The sequence below is a fragment of the Fundulus heteroclitus genome, unplaced genomic scaffold (genome assembly GCF_011125445.2).
Source record: "Fundulus heteroclitus isolate FHET01 unplaced genomic scaffold, MU-UCD_Fhet_4.1 scaffold_146, whole genome shotgun sequence".
Classification (NCBI taxonomy): domain Eukaryota; kingdom Metazoa; phylum Chordata; class Actinopteri; order Cyprinodontiformes; family Fundulidae; genus Fundulus; species Fundulus heteroclitus.
The window spans coordinates 440,600-461,761 of record NW_023396558.1 but is presented as its reverse complement, the minus strand read 5'-3'; the positions used below and the strand labels follow the sequence as shown (position 1 = coordinate 461,761).

Genomic DNA, 21,162 nt, shown 5'->3' with positions numbered 1-21,162 from the left:
TAAAGTAGGGTCCCCAAAACATTATTCTGCTTAGGGTCCCCAAATGTCCAGGCCCAACCCACAAGCACATAAATGTGTGTGGTGTGTTTCAACACGTGGCTTGTAGCAGATGCAGTCCTGGGTGGGTTTGTGTTGTAGGGGAATTACTGACCACCTTGGCTGTTGTAGTTATCACAAGTAGTGGCAAGACAATCCTTTGGCCCTCTGCACACAAATATGTATCTCACAGGTGCGGGTCAACTGAATGTTTGGTGAATCTGTACAGACGCAAGATTCCTTAATTGTTTTAGTGGAGAAGTTTTTTCTTTGAATTTTACATTTTGCACCCTCTTACAACTTTTTTTCCCCCTTTTCCGACTTTAACCCCAAGTGTTGATCCTGTCTACCTTGCAGTATACAGAAATAGCGCATCACTCGTTTGCCCTCACCTCACTTCTAGTGGGAACACGTTATCCCTTAAATAGGTGGGCCAGACCGGGACGCAGTGATCGGCTTGTGTGCGTGTATGAATGTGTGTGTGTTGGCGTGTCGGAGGAGAAGAGAGAGGGAGAGAGAGAGCGGGTTGGCAGAGGGGTGGTCCGCTGCGCCGCGCGTTGCCAAGCGCACATTTGTAGGCTATATAAGCGCAAAAAAACGCGCAGCCCGCGGCGCACTGAGAAAACCCGAGGAATTCGGCAGGTACCTGCAGACATCCAGCAGCTCCCTGTCCTGCAGCGTGAATGTGCAGCTTGAAAGAGACCCAATCTGCCTGAGCTCATCATGTCTGATGGATGGATTTAAATGCTCTCCTTATTGGCCAGCTGTCATTCTGCGCTGATCTCACGGCAGACCTTCAGCAGGAATATTAAATCCGGGAGAAGTCCAGAACGCTTTAGGACAAAGAAAAAAAAAAAACGCATTGCTGTTTGTAAGTAAAGCCATGGTTTTACTCATGTTGCAAATTCTCTTTATGTGGCAAAATATACGGATATTTGATATACGTAATCTCTGTTTAATTAAGCAAGCATGCGCAATGAACCCTTTCTTCATAACGCGTCGTGTGAAAGCTCTGTTTACACTGGTCCTACTGTGTGTATTGATGAAGTGACCCGCAGATGCACCCAGAGTGCTGAGAGCCGCACTAGGCTCTCTGTTTGAAGTGTGCTCCCCACATAATTACGCAATTATTAAACCGGGAGAGGGGACAAATACAAGATGACGTTGTTTTTATTAAACTGCTTCATCAGGAATATGCAAAGGATAACAGTTTGTCTGTATGGAGAACAAGCTCCAAATGGATGAATACCAGCTTTGGTCTCAAATAAAGAAGAAGTCAGGAAAAAAAAAGTATAAAAACTAATTAAACCAGGTTGATTTCTATCAACATACGCTTCCTCTGTTCTGCAGTTAAACAAACGTCCCTCCTGCAGCATCAGTCCCCCTTTCATCATGAGGAGGTCGATTCCTTTATCTTGCTGGGTTAGAGCTGCTGGCCTGATCTTTTGCCTGGCCCAGAGCGCTGTGACCATGGCCCTGGCCAACTCCACCCGGCTCGACTCGATCCTGGACAAGTATAAGGGAAAGGACGGCGAGTGGTGGAGGGCAAGGTCGAGGGGGAAGAGGGCCATCAGCGAGGAAGACAAGCACCTGATCCTGGACCTGCACAACAAGCTGCGGGGCCAGGTCTACCCTCCTGCCTCCAACATGGAGTACTTGGTAAGTTTGGAGCCAATATTTGTATGTACTGCGATGTTTCTCCATCTGATCACAGAAAAAAATCTCACCAAACAAAAAAAGAAAGAAACAAACTTTGTTTTTTTAATTCACAATAGGAACACTAGTGTTTTCTGAATTGTAATTCACAAGTGGAGCTATATTTGTGAAGCATCATCAATAACTAAAACACAATATAGCAGGGATGTCAATGTTTGACTGCTTCCTTGTTTCAGCAAGGGGGGGGGGGGGCATTCCTCCAGTTATGTTGAGTTGACAACCTTTTCTTTCTTCTGAGAATAGTGACAATGCATTATGTGCTTTGTGCAGGACTGCACTGTATCCTGTCCCAGAATCTCACATACATTTTAATTTGTTAGGTGAAGGCAGAAGGAGTGGCTCACCATTGGCATAAATCAAGCAAAAACCACCCCTGATTGGTTATTAACAATACTGTAAGATAATGTCATAGCAACTTTTTTTTAACAAATACAGTAGAGTAATCATTTCACAATCCACAAAGTATGTTCTATAAAGTCTTTGAGCAGTGTAAGGAAGTCTAGTCCAGTTTAAACAAGTCCTACTGCCAAAACAGCTTTATAAATGTGGCCCCTTTGTGATATACTGTACCTTAAATTATTAAACCCCTTGTTTTTTCATATTTTGTTACATCACAGCCTGAAATTAAAACAGGTTTGCAGCATTTCATTTATGAAACATTTCTATAATTTTGAAGATGTATTATTTCTATTTGTGAAGCAAACAATAAATAATACAAAGTAAGAAAACACCTCCCTCATACCACACCCCCTCTTCAAGTGAATACTTTGTAGAGCCACCTTTTGAGCGGATTCCTTCATGATTGATGGTTTTCACTTTGGGAGCAGCGATCTTAAAGTCTAGCCACAGATTCTCGACTACACTGAGGTCTGGACTTTGACTAGGCCATTCCAACACATTTAAATGTTTCCCCTTCAACCACTCAAGTATTGCTTCAGCAGTGGGTCATTGTCCTGCTGGAAGGTGAACCTCCATCTAAGTCTCCAATACCAGGCCGATTGACAGGTTCTGATCAAGAATATTCCTGTATTTAGCACAATCCATCATTTCCTGAACTTGCACCAGTTTCCCAGTCTCTGTTGCTAGAAAATATCCCCACAGCATAATGCTGCCACCACCAGTTCCATTTGGCCTGCTCAGCTCCGCCCGCTTCGCAAGCATGTCAAATGCAGTTTTTCCACCCCAGGGTGGCTTTTTTTTTGGCTCTGCTCTAGAGTAGGGCTGATCAAAGCAGAATAGGGCGGAGATGTGATGTGATCAGACTGCTGTTCACTGATTGGCCAAGGGCAAGGACAAGCAAAAAGGGTTTCTCCGAGGAAGTCCTCGGGAAAAAAGTTAAACTGAAGAGCGACAACATTAATATTAAGGACCACCATGAATGGAGTGGGTCAAACTGAAATGTAATTGTATTATTTGCAAACCATAGACCAAGCCTGAAGGAAACAAAAGAACAGAAAAAGGGCACTTCAGCTGGTGAAGATTCTCAGTCATCCAGGTCATGATCATTCCAAAAAAAGTAAAAAAAAACCAAAACAACTGGACTTTTTTCCAAAGTTTGAAGACGTTTCGCTTCCCATCCAGAAAGCTCTCTCAATTCAAATGTCAGCTGTTTATATGCAGACAGACACACTGTATTTGATAACGTAAATCACATCTACGGTTCAGGGAGGCTTTCTTTCATTTTACAAACACTGAGAGTTATTAAATTTCGTCTAAAAAGAGTGTTTGGTAAAAAAATGTGTTCATGGCCGGCAGAGGAGCTTATATATATATATATTTATATATATATATATATATATATATATATATATATATATATATATATATATATATATATATATATACATATATATTATTGCTCAAAAAATATAGGGAACACTTAAATAACAAAATGTAACTCCAAGTCAGTCACACTTCTGTGAAATCAAACTGTCCACTTAAGAAGCAACACTAATTGATAATCAGTTTCACCTGCTGTTGTACAAATGGAATGGACAACAGGTGGAAACTAGAGGCAATTAGCGAGACCCCCCATTAAAGGAGTGGTTCTGCAGGTGGTGACCACAGACCACATCTCAGTTCTTCTGCTTTCTGGCTGATGTTTTGGCCACTTTTGAATGCTGGCTATATTTTCACTCTAGTGGTAGCATGAGACGGAGTCTACAACCCACACAAGTGGCTCAGGTAGTGCAGCTCACCCAGGATGGCACAGCTGTGGCATGAAGCTTTGCTGTGTCTGTCAGCGTTGTGTCCAGAGCATGGAGGTGCTACCAGGAGATAGACCAGTACATCAGGAGACGTGGAGGAGGCCGCAGGAGGGCATAAAACCCTGCAGCAGGACCGCTACCTCCACCTTTGTGCAAGGAGGAACAGGAGGAGCTCTGCCAGAGCTCTGCAGAATGACCTCCAGCAGGCCACAAATGTGCAGGTGACTGCTCAAACTATCAGAAACAGACTCCATGAGGGTGGTATGAGGGTCAGACGTCCACAGGTTTGGAGGTTATGGTCACTGACACCATGCAGGACGTTTGCCGTGTGCCAGAGAACACCAAGATTGGCAAATTCACCACTGGCTCCCTGTGCTTTTCACAGATGAAAGCAGGTTCACACTGAGCACATGTGACAGACTAGAGATGCTGTGGAGAACGTTCTGCTGCCTGCAGCATCCTCCAGCATGACCGGTTTGGTAGTGGGTCACTGATGGTGTGGGGTGGCTTTTCTTTGGTGGGCCCCACAGCCCTCCCTGTGCTCACCAGAGGTAGACTGACTGCCTTTAGGTACAGAGATGAGATCCTCAGACCCATTGTGAGACCATATGCTGGTGCATTGGCCCTGGGTTCCTCCTAATGCAGACAAAGCTAGACCTCATGTGGCTGGAGTGTGTCAGCAGTTCCTGCAAGACGAAGGCATTGATGCTATGGACCAGCCCGCCTGTTCCCCAGACCTAAATCCAACTGAGCACATCTGGGACAATTGAGTACATCTGGGACATCATATCTCGCTCCATCCACCAACGGCAGGTTGCACCACAGACTGTCCAGGAGTTGGCGGATGCGTTAGTCCAGGTCTGGGAGGAAATCCCCCAGGAGATCATCCTCCACCTCATCAGGAGAATGCCCAGGTGTTGTAGGGAGGTCATACAGGCATGTGGAGGCCACACACACTACTGAGCCTCATTTGGACATGTTTTAAGGACATTACATTAAAGTTGGATCCACCTGTAATGTGTCATTTCACTTTAATTTTGAGTGTGGCTACAAATCCAGACCTCCATGGGTTAATAAATTTGACTTCCAATGATATTTTTTGTTGTCAGTACATTCATCTATGTAAGGAACAAAGTATTTAATAAGAATATTTCATTCATTCAGATCTAGGATGTGTTGCTTTAGTGTTCCCTTAATTTATTTAGGCTATATATATATATATATCCACAACACCAAAGTACTTTGAGCAGAGAATAAAGACACTGAGCTCTGAATGCCTGAGCCGCTGTCTGGTTTGCCCTAACTCGTGCCTCCTGTTTCAACGCCCTCACTGACCCTGGCCCAGGTCCAGCTTTCACCCCCGCAGTGTTGTCCTGTCCTCTACCTCAACCACCCTGCCCATCGGCCTCCGCTTCCTGCCCTGCCTACCCTCACTCCATCATTCCACTTCTCTGTGTTGACTCTTTTTTAACGCTTGCTTGCCCAATCTTCTGTCTCACTCACTCTCCTGCAGACTTTTCTTCACATTTTTTCACCTTCACTCAAAGCCCTTGCCACCTCTCTCCCTACTCAAACCAGGGCCAGCGTTGCGTTATCTTTGATCCCCTATGCAACTCGTTTTTGGGCGCAACATCGGCAAACTTATTTCCAACTAGTTAGGGCTCATTGTTTGAACCCTGAGGCATAGTAGTGCAGATGGAATCTATGCAGGCTAATTCTGTATTTTCTGCAAGATATGCTATTAATTGCATAACAATGTGGTAGGCGAGTGTCCAGATGAGAGCATAGAATATGGTTTTATGATTATAAGACTTGCAGGCTCCACCATTATTGCAACTTCCATGCAAAAGCTGCTCCGCAAGTTTGTTTGATGCACAATGCATGAAAGTTCTTACTCAGAAGATTTTTTTTCCATAAAAATATTCTATATATGCCTGCTGCTTAGAGAAATATTAACCTGATAACTTAAAAATACTTAAGGAAAGCACAATTTACTAATCATCTAGCTTTATAACTACATTGTCTTCTAATATTACAATGAGCTTTGTAGTCTGCCAGAGAATGGTCGTAGATCTATATTAAGAAAAGTAATGCTCTGTGGAATGCAGAATTGGTCACTTTTCCCCCAACCTCTGACCAAGGGGATTTGAACAGTCCATCTTCTCCTAAGCTGGATAATTAAGTCAGGAAAATAACATAGACATGAACAACATAATGAGTTGCCAGAAATCATTAGAAAATGCAGTAGTTTGGTAGCATTTAAGGCTTTGTTCTCTGTTTTTTTTTCTTCTTCTTCTTCTTTTTTTTGTAAGCAGCAATGCTGCATGACCAGAGCAGGAGGGCAGACCTGGGATTTTCAGCCTTCTTTTCCAGCTATGTCAAAAGGAGTAGCACTTACCCTTTGTTTAATGTCGAAAAGTAAAGAGCAATACACACTTAATATATAGTATCAGCTTTGTTGCACGCACAGTTCCACATGCATATCCCTGCCATATTACACCCTCAAATATCATTATATTGTATTTGGATTTTTTATGTGATAAACCGAAATAAAATGGTTTTGTAGCATTTGTTTTCTACCTGATATACCCATCATAAAATTCACTAAAATTTATTTAGAAAATTCATTGGAACCAAATGAGTTCAGAAGTTACCCAAGCTGTAAATGGCGTTACCCTACGATAATATAAATATAAAATACAAATACAAGACATGCCCATCCACCCACAACAAGGGGGTTACAACCTGTGGCTGCAGAGCTGCCTAAATATCTTTAGATGGTTAACAGCATCATTATGTGGGAGTGGGTGTCTAGTGGTGAGAGAGACGAGCATTTGAATCTTTGACAGGCCGCAAAGGTCACTGGTTCTGGGTCACTGAGCTTGATCACTGACACTGGAGACGTCACCCATGTTCTGAGAAGACTTAGTGGATACATTGCTAGGAGGATGTTCGAATTTGAGCTGTTAAGGAGGAAAAAAAGATGCCTGAAAAGATTCATAGATATAATGAATAAGTACATGAAGATGGTTTTGTAATAATTAAAGAGTTAAACAATAGTGTAAGATACAGCATCAGTATTTACATGGTATAAATTAAGGCCTTAGAGGTTTGTTAGAAAACCATTGGTAGACAGTCTCAAGAAATCCCATTAACACAAAAGACAGATTTAGAAACTTGGACTCGAAATCATCGGCCACGTAACAGATAATCCAAAGTGGCAAAGTCACTGATCGTGATGTATGACCAACATGTCCTCACGTCTGTGATGAACAAATTAAGGGTTGCTACAAGAGCTGTGGCAAATAATAAGAACAGACTAAAACTGCAAAAGTAACAAATGGTGAACTGGCAAAATGAACAACACCTGAACGCTACTCCAAATTTTGTTTGGTTTCGAACAATCAGCATCATTTTTAATCAACTTTTTTTCCAAGGTGTTTTTTACTTAACAGAAACAAAGAGTGAAGGTATCGGGTTTCCCATCACTTCCATGGGCACTTGTGTGTTAGCCTTGTGCAGAACATATGGAAAGCATTATGGTGGTCCACACTCCAGCATTATCCTATTACTATTGACACGAGATAGCCGTAATGTTGCTAAATGGCTACGCCATCAGCAACGCACACTGCATCTATTCTTTACCTTCCCCAGCAGAGTCAACAGTACATTAATTTTGCCATGGCATTTAAATTGACCGGCCCCCTTATGCACGGTCTGGGGTTTTTTGCTTGGTTCAGAACAAAATATGGGTGAACTCCAACCAGGTATGTTGGCTTTAGTTCAGCTACGTTTTTTGTTGGGTTCTTACATTTGAGATGGCATCAAGTAGCAAAACAGAGACTCTCTGTGTTGCTTGTTTTCTAAGAGCAGAACTTACTGGAAACAAGCTATGAAACAACCACGCTGAATAGTAGCACACAGCTGCAAGGTGATCTGGTGGTCTCGCATGTACGTGTCCGTGTGTGTGTGTAAAAAAGGTGAAGGTGTGTGTGTAAAAGGAAGAGGCCTAACTCCTGCTGCGTGGGGTTAACATTGTGAAAAGGAATGGGTGAAGTCTTTGAACTGAGCGTTGAGAGCACGTTCATCCTTCAGGTTCAGCCTGACTCATGTATGTATGGTCGGAGCCGACATGGTTTTATGGCGGTTCAGAGTCCTTGAGGAGAATGATGGGGTGTCCCAAGAAGTTGTTATGAGTAGCACATAAAGCCACAACTATGGTAAGTGGCCAATTAACCCAGTCGAATCAGCGGGGAGTTTGAGGTTCATAAACATCTGCAGAATGCAAAGCTGCTCTGGATGACCACATTTTGTTTTTTCAGATCAAACTTTCTCCCAGCGGCGTACCAGTTTTACCAGCCCTAAGAACAATAATAACTCTAGCCATTGCCCTTACTAACTGGGAAGGTTCACCTAGATGTATCCATTCTAGAGAAGATAACTCCAAGATGGTGTCTGCTAACCTCTTTGTTTATGTGTGTGTGTTTCTTCTTCAGGTATGGGATTATGAGTTAGAGAGGAGCGCAGAACACTGGGCGCATACCTGCCGATGGGAGCATGGGCCAAGCCACATGTTGACACAAATAGGGCAAAATCTTGGAGCTCACTGGGGCAGGTGTGTATGAACAGATACTTCAACAAGTTTTCCACTGGTGATGCTGCAGTTTGCTCTGCGATGCAGTAATGCAGTTTGATTAGTTACCTCGACCAAATGTGAATCTTATTATTGGCACCTTTGCTACAGATATGCAGATATGGGGGGTATGGAGGGGGTGGGGGGGGCTCACACATTAAGAAATAATTTAATAAAATGAACGATGCCCTTCTAAACTACCCAAAATGTATATAACTGCAGCTTATTTGTAAATTCTACTTTTTAAAAGGGAAAACTGTGACTTAAAACTTTTAATTATTTATCCTTTTCTGTTCCCTGGTGTAAAATACCAGAATGACGAAGCGGCCCATTTCTATTTGCCGCTCTAACATGGGATTGTAAAGAGGACAAGTCTTTCAAGTAAGCCAGATGTGTTATGGCAAATGGCTTCATGAAAAATGAAAAAACCTAAATGTGCCCATATCGTAGCAATAAAAAGTCTAACTGAAACTGTCACAAAAAAGCTGAGTAGGGCTCATGTTTACCTAAAAAAAAAAAGTCAATATCATACATTACAGAATTGCAGCAAACAGCAGCACCCTGGGGTCATCAAGTCTTTAATAACTGTTTTTAGGGGATTCGTACACATGTTAATGATAATTTTTCAAGAGTATTTCATTAGTTCTTACCTGTAAGTAATATATGATAGGATGAACATGAAAATAACTTTTGTTCTATTCAGGGTTACAAATATTGGAACTTATTAAATATCAGTACACTTCCCTGTCCTAATTGCAAACCTTAGCCTTAACACCTTTTTTTTTTAGTCTTCTCTGGTCTATTTGATTTCTTAGTTGATTGATTGTGCCACTGAGCAGTTACTGAGTAACCTGGCAAGTTAGATTGGTAAAGTGTAGCACTCTCCGTTTTGCACATTATCAGTCTGGGTCTGCCCCCACCGATTCATTTTGGGGAAAGGAGGGACATTCAGCAGAACTTTTCGAGCTGATTGGGTGAATCGACACCTAGGGCCCGCCTACCAAAGTGGTTTTATCCAATCACGGTATTAATTGAAAGTATAGTTGTGGTTTCTCAGGCGCCATGAGAAACCACATTATAAGCTGGTCAAGACACTTCCTGCTGTTCAGATGTGATAGCAGCAGCTATGCATGCGTTCTCCTGTGCTGCCATGTTTGTTTTGGTTATGGCTGTGGGCTCAGCCGCTCTTGCTTTCATCACAGCTGCATGTCCCACCTTAAACCATAATACTGCAACGTGATTGGCTGGTTGAGGTGGGAGCTGGACACAATGGATTCTCGTGTGTTTGTGAACACACACACAAATACCTTCGAGAATTCAGCTTGCAGGCAAGGTTAGTGACTAGGAAGAATATGAAGAAAACACGAAAAGCACAATCTCCCTTCAATGTCAGCACTTGGAAATCTGCAGTTAGTCAGGTGACAAAAGTCAAACCAAGGAAAAACTCTGTTTAAAATGAAAGTTTACAGAACACAAGTTTAATTTTTTTAATCCGTAAGGTTTGATATGATGTTGGCCCACCCTTTGCAGCTTCAACTCATCTGGAAAGGTTTTCCACAATGATTACGGGGATGTTTATGGAAATTGTTGATCATTCTTCTCAGACTTTCTCATTGGATGAGAAATTCTGAGTTGCAGTCTTTGCTTTAAATCATTCCAAAGGTGCTCTATTGGGTTTAGGTCAGTACTCTATGCAGGCCAGTCCAGGTTTGTCATCCATGTTTCTATGGACCTTGATGTGTGTCCTGGTGCACAGTTGTGTTGGAACAGACACGAGCTATCCCGAAATAGTTGGTGATGTACAACTTGGATGCAGCTGCCCAGCCATGGAATCCACTCCATGAAGTTCTGGCTGCATCCGAAAACGCCTTTTGGGTAAGGATGCGTTAGCCAAAGTGGAAGTGCGTCAGGGGTCGCCATGATAAGTGCTGCCGTATAATGCAGTCAGTAAGGAAGGCAGTTGGAAAAGGAGCCTGTATGCTTGCTCTCACAGCTCCTTTAACATGGAAACCTCACAATATCTCTTACCAGTGCTAAGGAGCTATAAGGAATCCCACAATCCTTTGCGTGGCATGACCTATAAGCACAGCCCACCTCATAGAAAATAACAAAAATGTCCAGGGAGAAGAGAGTGTACACTTTGTTGTTCATTTTCTGCAGGAATTAAAGTCTCAAATCTGCACAGAAGTCTGAAGCTCCTTTCTTACCCACAAAAGAGTTGTTATTGTTGACCCCATTAAAAGGTTAATAACAGGAGCTAGGAGCTCTAAATAGATGTTTTCGGACTGTTTGTCAGGTACTCTGAAAGCCACGTAAAGTTTGGAGGTCTGTATGTGCATCATGCACCTCAGCATCTACTGACTGCTGGCCTTCGCAGCAGAGTTGCTGTCCCAATCATTTCTACTTTTCTATAATAAGTGTGGAAAATTTTGTAGCATGAAAATGTCACTGCTGGATTTATAGCATAGGTGACTAACCTCTTGATAAAATGTTAAAATTCACTGAACTCTTGAGAGTGCCAAGTTATTTTTTTTTTCAAATGTTTGTAGAAGCAAGCTGCATGCCTACGTCCCTGATTTCATACACCAGTGACCGTAGAAGTGGTCGGAACACCTGAAAGACTTTTAGCAAAATAGTGCACCTTCTTCTAGAGCATCACTTAGACGCTCTAGCAGAAGATAGACTTTAGGCACACTGGTACATCTGATGGAAAAACTGTTTATTTAATTTGAACACTTTCCATAAACGCTGATGTTTAATTTAAGTGTTCTGTCTATAATATATATTTGATACAGAATATACTTGAGCATATTTACTCCAGTCCCTTTAGGTGACATTCCTTATATTTAAAAACACGTTTATTTTTCTTACACAACTTTAGAGACAGACCCCCAACCTACCATGTCCAGGCCTGGTATGATGAGGTCAGGTACTACAGTTATCCATATTCCCAGGAGTGTAATCCACACTGTCCATTCAGATGTTCTGGGCCTGTATGCACTCACTACACTCAGGTAAGGAATGTCGATTTCACTTTTCTCAGAAGCTACTATTTATCTGTCTTTTCTGAATGGGTGTAAAGTTATTTGATGTGATAAAGAGATCATCTGAACAGGTCAAGTCTGGTCTAAAAAGAATGCGTTCAAAGGCTTCATCATATGGACACAGTCAAACAAGACAGACACAATGTTCATTATTCTTTATTATTACAAATCCTTTAAATCTGTATCATAAAATATCCTGCATTTATTAAGGCCATGTTAAATTGCTGCCACTCTACATTTGTTGTTGGGCAAGGCATGTAAGCCAAGTGCGCTATTAATGTGTGCATCTCATTCACTCAGTGGGCGAATGAGAGCTGTAGTAAAAAAATGCTTTCAGTGGCAGATATGGCTACGAAAGCGATGTATATGAATGTTTAGTCCATCTGCAGTTAGTTTGCACTGTTTAAACATCTTTTTCAGTTGGTGTGGGCCACCAGCAATCGTATCGGTTGTGCCATCAACATCTGTTACAACATGAACGTTTGGGGGATGATCTGGGCAAAAGCAGTTTATCTGGTCTGTAACTACTCTCCACCGTAAGTTTTTGCAAAAGTGAACACAGTGCTATACAGATATAGTGAAGTAACGTATAGTATAGTAGTTTTTATTTAACAGTTAATAGAAAATATTCAAATGCTCTCTTCTCAGGGGAAACTGGTGGGGCCATGCTCCATACAAATACGGCACACCTTGTTCTGCATGTCCCGCAAGCTATGGCGGTGGCTGCAGAAACAACTTATGCTACAAAGGTAGGACACATGTTTGGTCTTTTAGATTATCTCCCAACGACCTTGTATTTTCTTACCCTATCAGTCGTTTCACCTTATGTATGCCATGGTCTGGGTGAATACTCGATTCCGATTGGCTGCAGGGTGTCCGTTAAAACGTGTTATAGGACATCTATAAAAACGTCTGGTCAACTAGCTTGAATGTACTAGAATATTGTGTTGGCTCAAATGTTAGCTGGTAAGACAGTTCACATGATACTTTGCAGGTTCTGTGGCCAGAGCTGGTTATCCTTGGCAATGCATCACAACGACATTAAATAGTTCTCTCAGCCGCTTCTTGTGAAAACGTTTCAGATTTTAACTGTGAAAAACCCCCCACTGAAGTTTAAATAATTTATTTAATATTTCGTTTGTAAGTGACCATGGTATAAGCGGGATAATGCCCTTCAAGGTGTCCATTATCAGAAATTAATAGACTTTGCGGAAGCAACTGCCTCCGTGTCGTTCGTTAATTTCTGATAATGGACACCTTGTTGGGCATTATTCCTTACATATAGGCTATGTAGGTTTTCAGTCATTATTTTCTATTCAAAACAAGCGCTCAGTACAACTTCAATAAATAAAGAAAGTGTTATAGGGTGCAGCGTAACATTTGAATGATAAAATCTGGCATTGTTTCTAGAGGGTGGTGTTGAAAGGCATCCAGCTCCAGAAACCGAGGAGAACAACTACATTGAGCCAGAACCAGAACCAGCAAGAGACAGAGAGCCCCAGCCGAGGGCCCAGGCACCAAATCCATCGCCGAATGAGAACACTGAGAGAAACCAGGCTGTCAGCACAGAGCAGATGTGTAAGCAAGCGCGACCCTCTTTCATACAGCTACTTTATTGACGCTTTTGTGCCTATATTCAAAGTTTTTTGACTCTAGCTAAAGTGAGTCTATGCTGTAACACAAGCCCAACAGGTTGAATGCGAGACCAAGCTAAGAGATCAATGCAAGGGAACAACCTGTAACAGGTAAATGCCCACTAAAACCATTTCAACTTGGATCCATTCCATTACATGCATCATTTGACCATGTTTGCAAATACTTTTAGCATAAAATCAGTGCTAAGGGGGTGTTGACCCATTGTGATCTCTGTCCATAGATATGAATGTCCGCCTGGTTGTTTGGAGCGGCCTGGAAAAGTAGTTGGGACTGCTCACTATGATATGGTAAATGATCCCTTAAAAGGAGTTTTCATGATTTTTGAAGTGAGGCTCTCTTAAATGTGTATGACTAGATCACCTTGCATGCAGTAGATAACTCTTTTGGCATCATCATTCAGTATAAATCCAGATTAGTTGGTTGTCTAAGTTGAAGTCAATAGTTTCAGGGAGATGGGCCAACACTAAAGTCTTCTATTCTTAAACATCTGAAATCTCCAGGTAAGAGGCAGCATGCCACCAGTGATTTTTCTTGTGTGAAACATGTACTGAGAACAGGAAGTGAAATACCAGAATATACTATGCAAATGAGGTGTGTAAGAATACAGTTTTCATAGATTTTTATACTGGCTTACTTTTCTGCCACCTAGATGCTCCAAGTTGAAACCCTTTTCATGTTGCATTTCACACAGGAAGCACATTGACACGGTGCCTCCTAACTCCCTTTCCTGTGTAAATTGTCATTTGCTTCTGCCTAATGTAAAAGTGATGATTGTTTAAAGGTTCCTAAAATAGCTTTTTACATAAACTGCTATTGTACTTTTGACTTTGGAGTTGTTTCGAGATGTTAGAAGTATACAATGGTCTTATCAGCTTTTCTCTCTGGGACCAAGTAATGTGCGTTTATACTAAACGACGATGCCAAGACAGTTACCGTCTGCTGGGAAGATATAAACTGCTTATACTCTTTACAGAATCCCTACAAAAATGGTGAACTATCCCTTTGAGACACCCAACAATATCACTGCTGCCTTATACAGTTTATTATACATAAAGAATGTGATTATGTTTGACTTATGTTTTAGCAATCCAGTGTCTGTGGAGCTGGGCTACACTCTGGAGTCATTGACAACGATGGAGGATGGCTGGATGTGACCCGACTGGGCAGAAAACAACTTTTTACCAAATCATACAAGAATGGTATCCAATCTATTGGGTAAGAACTTCACTTCATGATTAGATGGGGGTTTATGAAATGCTTTAGCCTGTATATGTTTAAGCGTTGTAGTTCTCCTTGGTTACTTTGCCAGGGCAATGACCTTTAATTATCCTTACAGGAAAAACAGAAGTGCCAATTCGTTCAAAGTGGAGTCAGTGCCTGGTAAGAATTATACACCATGTTTTTTTACTGTTGTCTGCATAAGAAGATACTGCAGGATCATTGTTAGGTATGCTGTGTCTACTTTGCTTTCTAGTAAAGGCAGTAAGATGTGATACAACAGTGGCCCTTTTCTGTCCTTTCAAGAAGCCCACTCGACACTGTCCCAGGTAACATTTTTATTTTTCTGTATAAGAGCCTACTTCCCCCTACAGACACTTAGCTGTGATGAGCGCCTCCTTAAGAGATTTATATGGTCTACATTGTGTATTTTAGTCATGTATCATAATCCATGGAGTGCTCCCTTGCATGGGCCCTGTGAAGGTATTCTGAAATTAATTAATGAAATTTAATTAAATTACATTTCTCACCTTTTAAAACAGACCCCATTTCAAGAGACGTTAAAGGACAACCGGGTTACGTTTCCATCCAGTTATACAGAAATGAACTCGCCTAATGTTCAGTTCAAACCAATCCAATTAATTCCAGTATATTTAAACTATAAAACCCAATTGTAATCTCATTGTATACTGTCAAATTCTGTTGATCATATAAAACCAAGTGAGAAAAGTTTTTTTCTAAGGAAGCTTGATGTATCCAGTATTTGACTTTGCCCCATAATTACCAAGCATGTTAGGACAGTATGGAGGTAACTACTCCCCTTTTAACAGCAAGAAAGCTCAAGCACAGGACAGGACAGAGACCCAGAAAACTCAGAAGCAGTGAATCTGGAGTGTTGTTTATCAGGAAGAAAAAAGCAGAGTTACCAGCAGAAATAGTTCCATCATTGGTTTTGTTCTAAAAAGAAACACTGTTAGAGAAAGAGACACATAACTAATTGAAACAATAGCTGTTTCAGTGTCTCAGTCTGGGAAAGAATCACAGCTAAACTCAGATTTCACTTGTTTCTATGGCTGAAAAATACAATAGATTGTTGCGTTCTTTATGGTAGGACCAAGCAGAGACAATAGGAGGGCGGCAACAGCCGACATGTAAAAGTTGAGGCTTGTTAGAAAGCTGCGGTGCACAAACAAGTGTCCTTTTTGTCCCCACTTTCTGTCTAGTTAGTGGTAAAGAGAAAAAAATACATAGAAATTAAAACCAGATTGAAATAAAACAAAACATACGCAGCTTTTAACGTACCTGACTTCATTCACTCACTCTGCTCTCTTGTCATTGGTTGCATATGGAAAAATACAGGAAACTGTGTCATGACTTTGCAATTTTGTAGGTTGTATTGCCCCAGGAACTGTTTAGATGACAGTCGAGCTCGAATCATTGGAACAAAGTACTATTCAGATGTAAGTGTTTCCATCACCGACTCTTGTTTGATAATGTTTTCCCCGTTACAGAGGAGTAAATTCAGTGACTTTAGAGATAAAATCACGATTTTCTGTTTTTTGCTTTTGTAATGAGTGATAGACTTTAATGACCTGTTGCCGCTTTATATGCTGTGAAGAAATCCAGCATCTGCAGAGCAGCCATTCACGCAGGAGTAATCCGGAGTGAGTCAGGAGGTTACCTTGATGTAATGCCGGTGGACAAGCGGCGGCACTACATCGGCAGTTACCAGAACGGGATTACTTCTGAGAGGTAGATCACCATATAAAACTCAGGGAATGAACATTGTACATATTGTATATATTGTTTGCTACATAACCATTATTACATTTGGTAAGCTTTCCTTCTAAGATTACCATCCCAACTGTGAAAAACAGGGGTGGCAGCATCATGCCTCACAAAATAGAGTAGATGGTGTCATGATGTACAACATCGGGTCAAAATATTAAAGATGCCACAGTCTGAAGAATTGACCAAAGAGGTGATGCTGTAGCACAAATGGCTCTTCTAGATAGACAATAACCTTAAGCATACATCCAAATCAATTACAAAGTAGCCTAAGAACAGCAACATCACTAATTTGGAGTTGCCATTAATAAGGCCCTACAGTCCCATTGAAACTGTTTAGCCAGTGTATGTAAATATATATTTTCAACTGTGTTTCTTGATTAATAACAAAATATTCTTACTTGATTATGGCTGTATATACAGTACAATATAAATACATGAAGTTGTTACACATGCTCACATTAATTCATATTTTTATCTTCTGACTCATTTTCTTTCAGCCTACTGAACCCCACAGGAGGAAAAGCCTTCAGAGTTTTTGCAGTCATCTGAGAAAAAGGCCTTTAAAGGACAAAGTACCAAAGATCATATTTGAGAAGCCCACCCACCATGAAATAACAACCCATAATTTTGTCCGGGAGTAAATCATTCAACTTGCCTGACTCGAACGCTGAACGTTTTACATGTATTTATTTCAAGGATTTGCTTGTTTCTTAGCTCATCGGCGAAATGCTGTCCAGTCAGCCTTTGCCAGAGGATTTTTGAGAATTATAGTTCTCGTCCTTTGGCCTGAGCTTTAGGAGTTAACCACAGAATGCACGTGCCTGCAGTGCATTTTTGGCTGCCATGATATCATGACATAATGCTTTTTAACACTTTAAAATAAATATTACCTAACCAGACATCTGAACCATTCCAACATGTAATTTCAGAGCTTGAAGGTTAGAGTCTGATGTCACCACTTTCAGTTGGGTAATGCCAAGGGTCTTTAAGCCCTTTCCCATACAGGGAATAACTAAATAAGGAAAGGATGATACAACTGGGATTAAAATAAGATGTGTGGTTACAAAACAAATTGGAGTTTGAGTTTCTTTTAAATCAGAATCAAACGTAAAATGCCATTAGAATGAGACTGGGAGGTTACCCACAGCCCACGCAGTTCTGGTCCACATGGTCATGAAGGTCATACAAACCTTTGGCTTTTAATGACTTATTTGATGCGTTATTTGTCCATGCAGTGATTGTCACACAATGTACAAATTCTGATTTTAAAACAAGACTTTAATACACACTGGCTATAATGTATACAATAATTCTTTATTAATATTTGGTCTCAAGATCCTTAGCAAGTTACACCACTATCACGCACTTCATGCTATCAACAAGCTTGTGGCAAATCTGGTTGGATAATAGATCAATATTTTTTAGAGTATTGCATTTTTTTTGTGTTCCTGGCATTGATTTGGGAAAGTCTTAGCCTGGCCAAGCAAACTAACTCAGGCAGTATACAGTTCTTATCAGTCCGATTAAGGAGCTGGTAGAGCTCAATTTCGAAGGCGGGACTAACAGGGTCAGCGTCATCGGATTAGAACCAATCGGAAAAACTACGGATGTGACGCATTAAAATTCCAAGCGATGGACTCTGTTTTTTTTTTTTTTCAATTTGTAGTCCGTGAAAAATATCATGTTATCAAGCAGACCCTCCAGGGAACAATTGTTTGCCGCTTTTGTCTAAAAAAATCAGAGGTTACATGTTGTACTCACATGCACTTCCTTAATCTTTCAAGGATTTAAACATCTAAAACGGTGGCGGTTTCATCATACTGTGGGCTGTTCCATCCCAACAGGGGCATTGTTTACTTCAAATCAGGAGGATTTGAAGTGAAGTTGTGTCCAAGTCTGTCCATGTTTATGTGTCCATAAACATGGACAGACTTGGATGTTTCAGCCTCTGGAAGTAGCAGACTAACATTAAGATTCTGGATTAGCCATAATCTCAACCCAGGGTTAAGCGTATTGATTATGGTTAAAAGCTAAATCCATGGCAGGAAGCAAAATGAATGGTCAAATATCCAGCCGGAGTTATACCAAAAGTGTGTTGATGGGAAAAAGTGCCTAGGATAGGTGCAATTTCTAAGGAACATTTATCCAAATATTGAAAGGGTTGTATATACAGATTTTAGCCTGGCTGGAAAAGGGTGATGAAAAAAAACATTAGAAGTCCTCAATTAATACAATTTCAGGTCAATATTGAGTATATCTAAACTTCTGACTGGCAGAGTATATCAATAAAGTAATATATGCACTCAAATATTTTAAATATTTCTCATGGTATTCATTGTTGCCTCGTTATCTCCATGCTAAGATTGTCTGTCATCTTAAATAGTGTTTAACCTCTCTACATTGAACACATGGTTACAGTGATAGGCTGCTGTACGGAAACATTCGTATCGTGGCATTAAAATGTACACTGTATATTTTTGTACATAGCATTGTTGTACATAATACTTCAAAATTAATGCTTTTGTTTATTTCTGTTTACATTTTTCCAAGTTTTTGGAGGCTGTACAAATAAAAAAGTACAAAATGATAAAAGATAAAACAGCTTTTCCACGCAAAGTTATATATTTCCTACTTATGCTTTATATATATATATATATATATATATATATATATATATATATATATATATATATATATATATATATATATATATATATATATAAAGAAGAAAATCTATGCCATTGTCACTTTTGTATAAGAATTGTAACATATGTGATATATTTTGCTATCTTTTTCAGCTTGTGTTTCATCCTGGCTGGCCAGGAACACATATGGCAGAATTGTGATTAAAACACTTCAAACCTATATGTGTCATTTCTTTTCATATTACAGAGAGTGGCCTACAGACTTAATTAACTTTGGGCAAGGTAAGGGTTAAAGTTAAGCGATGTATAACGAAAAGGAATACAATTAGAAGTTTGTGTGATAAACCAACCCAAAGTGCATATTTCTGAAGTGAAAGAATAAATGGTTTCACATGTCTTACAAATAAATGTCTGTACGGGTGTAGGGCGCTTACATTTATTCTACTTTACCTTAAATACAATCCATTGCAACCAATTACTTCCAGATGTGACCAAATTTGTCACAAAGATGTGAATTTAACACGTAGTGAAGCTTCTCTATTGTATAATTAATCAATCAGCCTTTGTGTTTATCAATCAATCTATGAGTTTGATGCAAATTATTTACCTTCTCTGGGAACAATTACTATTTAAAAAGACCAGTAGAGTTTTTTGATTGATTTATCAGAGATAAGCAAACAGAATGCAAAGACCATGAGGAAATACCTATAAGCTACACACAGAATTATAGTGTTATATTATGAATGCAACTAATATATAATCACAGATTTTACAAACATTTACTCATTAGAAATGTAGACTTAGACTTAGACTTAACTTTATTTTTCCCTTTGGTTTGCTCCTTCAGGGAAATTTTGGTTCTAGCAGCTTATACGGAGTACAAAGGGCAGAATTAGAGCCATTACAGATAGAGTACAACAGACAGTAAAATACAATATAAAAAGAGTGACTATAGTAAAAAGAGCATAAAAAAGTTGTAATGTCCTGGAATATGATAAATAAATAAAAAAAAAGTTACCCAAACTACACAGTAGTTGGCATGTGTTATAAGTAATATAAGTAATATATAAGTGATAATCTAAACTAAGCATGGCATTAAGACTAGCAACAATAAAATATACTTCTGTTGAAAGGGATTAAAGGATAAGTGTCAATAATTATGAATTCAAGTCCAGAAATTGTCACTAAACTGTTTTAATGGTTTCAGACTCCATCAGAGCCTCATGAAACCATGTGGGAAAAATATCTACTTTTCCCACATGGGATCTGATTTCTTTGTGACCCAAAAGGAAAGGGAAGAAAATCTCTGACATGTCTTTTCCCACACCTGTTCATGCCCGTTTTCATAGCTGGCAATATAAAATATTTCTCCCTTCTGGATTAATGGGGGGGATGACCCTTCTTTCTCTGAATCTCAGGCTGTGAGCAACTAGACAGATGGATGACTCTGAGAAAGACGAGGCAGCAGTTTCTCTTTTCAAAAAACTTTTTTTTTTTTTTTTTAAGAAAAACAAAGTTTCTTCTTCAGTATTGCCTTGAAAAACTGTAGAATGTTTGCTGGAAAACAAGCAGGAGATACTGACAAAAGCAAAACACTTTTTCCAAACAATCTTGCAAGCCCAGAGGGCCAGTCTGGACCTCCTGGATGACACGTTTGGTGGCCGGATCAAAGCTTCACATAGCTGACCCGCTTCATAAATTTCCTTCCAGTCACAGGAAGGTTGCTTCGGATAGGAGGAGAGATGTGGGTGTTGCGAGCCAATAATATCAGGACACATTCAGAAGCATGTGTTTGCAAAGCATGGTTAACACTTGAGTGAAAAGCCTCAGCCAAAGTTTAGCACGGAGGAGATGTTCTCCACACAGGTCCCTGCAAATCCTCCGAGTAGCTTAACCCATCAAAATAACACGTTAATATATTTTTAGCTACTTACTAAATTATATAACTATCTACCCATATGATACTAATTAGGCATTATAATATTAAATTATTACATATAACAGCATAATCATTCATAAGGCATTTTTAGCAGAGTATTTCAAGAGGTTAAGTTCTCCTGTGTGTAATTTAATCTCAGTTTAAATACAGTTATTCTATAAATGTCCAAGATGTTTATTAAAGAACATAAATGGACAAACAACATCCTGAAAGTCACAGATTCTCAACTGCTCTAAGCTCTGGACTTTGACTAGGCTATTCTAATACATGAAAATGC

General features: G+C 40.1%; 1 protein-coding gene across 1 annotated transcript; it reads left to right on the top strand.

Moving 5' to 3' along the window:
- Positions 1-485: 485 nt before the first annotated feature.
- On the top strand, positions 486-18,940 carry LOC105936437 (cysteine-rich secretory protein LCCL domain-containing 1). The gene is made up of 15 exons (XM_036129207.1): positions 486-907; positions 1,387-1,695; positions 8,456-8,574; positions 11,474-11,606; positions 12,057-12,172; positions 12,285-12,385; positions 13,047-13,214; positions 13,321-13,381; positions 13,513-13,579; positions 14,377-14,507; positions 14,629-14,672; positions 14,767-14,839; positions 15,901-15,970; positions 16,129-16,262; positions 16,799-18,940. Exons 2-15 carry the CDS (start codon positions 1,429-1,431, stop codon positions 16,848-16,850), a joined length of 1,536 nt encoding a protein of 511 aa, XP_035985100.1. The 5' UTR covers positions 486-907; positions 1,387-1,428; the 3' UTR covers positions 16,851-18,940.
- Positions 18,941-21,162: the final 2,222 nt, after the last annotated feature.